The sequence below is a fragment of the Cibotium barometz genome, chromosome 1, assembly GCF_041138505.1.
Source record: "Cibotium barometz isolate CiBa-2024 chromosome 1, ASM4113850v1, whole genome shotgun sequence".
Taxonomy (NCBI): domain Eukaryota; kingdom Viridiplantae; phylum Streptophyta; class Polypodiopsida; order Cyatheales; family Cibotiaceae; genus Cibotium; species Cibotium barometz.
Genome location: NC_141046.1, coordinates 42337282 through 42338307, shown reverse-complemented (window position 1 = coordinate 42338307; position 1026 = coordinate 42337282). Strand labels below are relative to the sequence as shown.

At 47.3% G+C, this 1026-nt stretch overlaps 1 protein-coding gene across 1 annotated transcript; it reads left to right on the top strand.

The window, feature by feature from the left end:
• Positions 1 to 280: 280 nt before the first annotated feature.
• Positions 281 to 902, top strand: LOC147642021 (uncharacterized). Its single transcript, XM_086823541.1, has one exon. It carries the CDS (start codon positions 281 to 283, stop codon positions 707 to 709), a length of 429 nt encoding a protein of 142 aa, XP_086679667.1. The 3' UTR covers positions 710 to 902.
• Positions 903 to 1026: the final 124 nt, after the last annotated feature.

Genomic DNA, 1026 nt, shown 5'->3' with positions numbered 1-1026 from the left:
GCTACAACTAACAGTAGCCGCCAATTGCTCAGTATGGAATTATGATGTCGGTTGGGCCGGATCAGCGCATGACTCCTTGAACTTCTCCAGAAGTGATATAGGGCAAGCATGTGCAAGGGGCGAGCTGGGTAACTATTGGTTGGTTGGCGACTGTGCTTACCCCGCACGGCCATACATGTTAGTGCCTTTCAAAGGATGCAAGGAAGGGTTGACACGTCTAAAGTACCATTGGAATTTCATTCAATCGAGCACAAGGATGCCAGTTGAGAGAGCGTTTGGTATGCTCAAGGCAAGGTTTCGCATCTTGCTAAAAAGATGTGATATGAATCTACGTCATGTCCCAGATCTTGTTGCGGCTTGTCTTGTGCTACACAACATTTGTATCCAACATGGAGAGTCTTTTGATATGGAGTGGGTACGTGAGGCGGAAGCAGAATTGCTAGCATGCTCTGGACGTGTAGAAGAGGATCGAAGAGCAATAGCTACCTCCATGAGGGAGCTTCAAGCAATACGTGAAGTTGACATAGAGGATGCAATGGAACGCGCTCAAGGAGGCAATGAAGGGGGTGCGAGTGACCTTGGAGTTGGCTCGGAGCGGCGAGATAGTCTTGCCCGAACAATGTATAGAGAGCAAGCAAGGATGAATGTCCTACAAGTTTTTGGAAGGGCGGCTTTAGAGGAGCTGGACTCACCTACCAACTCCGATTAAGCCTTTGTAATACAAGTCTTTTGTCTGGCTTATTGTGGTTTGTAGTGTGGCTTCTTTATTTTATGTAGTTACACTATGCTTTGTGGACATAATATAGCTTTGTTCTATGGTTTTTGGTATGGTGTTTACTCTTTCTTCCGCCGCCCCCCAGTGTTCACAGTGGGCGGCGGAAGAAGTCAGGCTCCCTTTTACTTCCCCCTCCCTATGTGAGCACTTGGACGGCGGAAGTGTGCATTTTGTAAGAGTTCCACCTGGAAAAGTGTGTTTGAGAGTATGTTTTCCGCCGCTCCAATGTGAACCTGCCCTTATTATTATTA

Bases quoted from the DNA above. Each gene is read 5' to 3' on its own strand.
- LOC147642021 (XM_086823541.1), top strand. From the start codon at position 281: ATGCTCAAGGCAAGGTTTCGCATCTTGCTAAAAAGATGTGATATGAAT.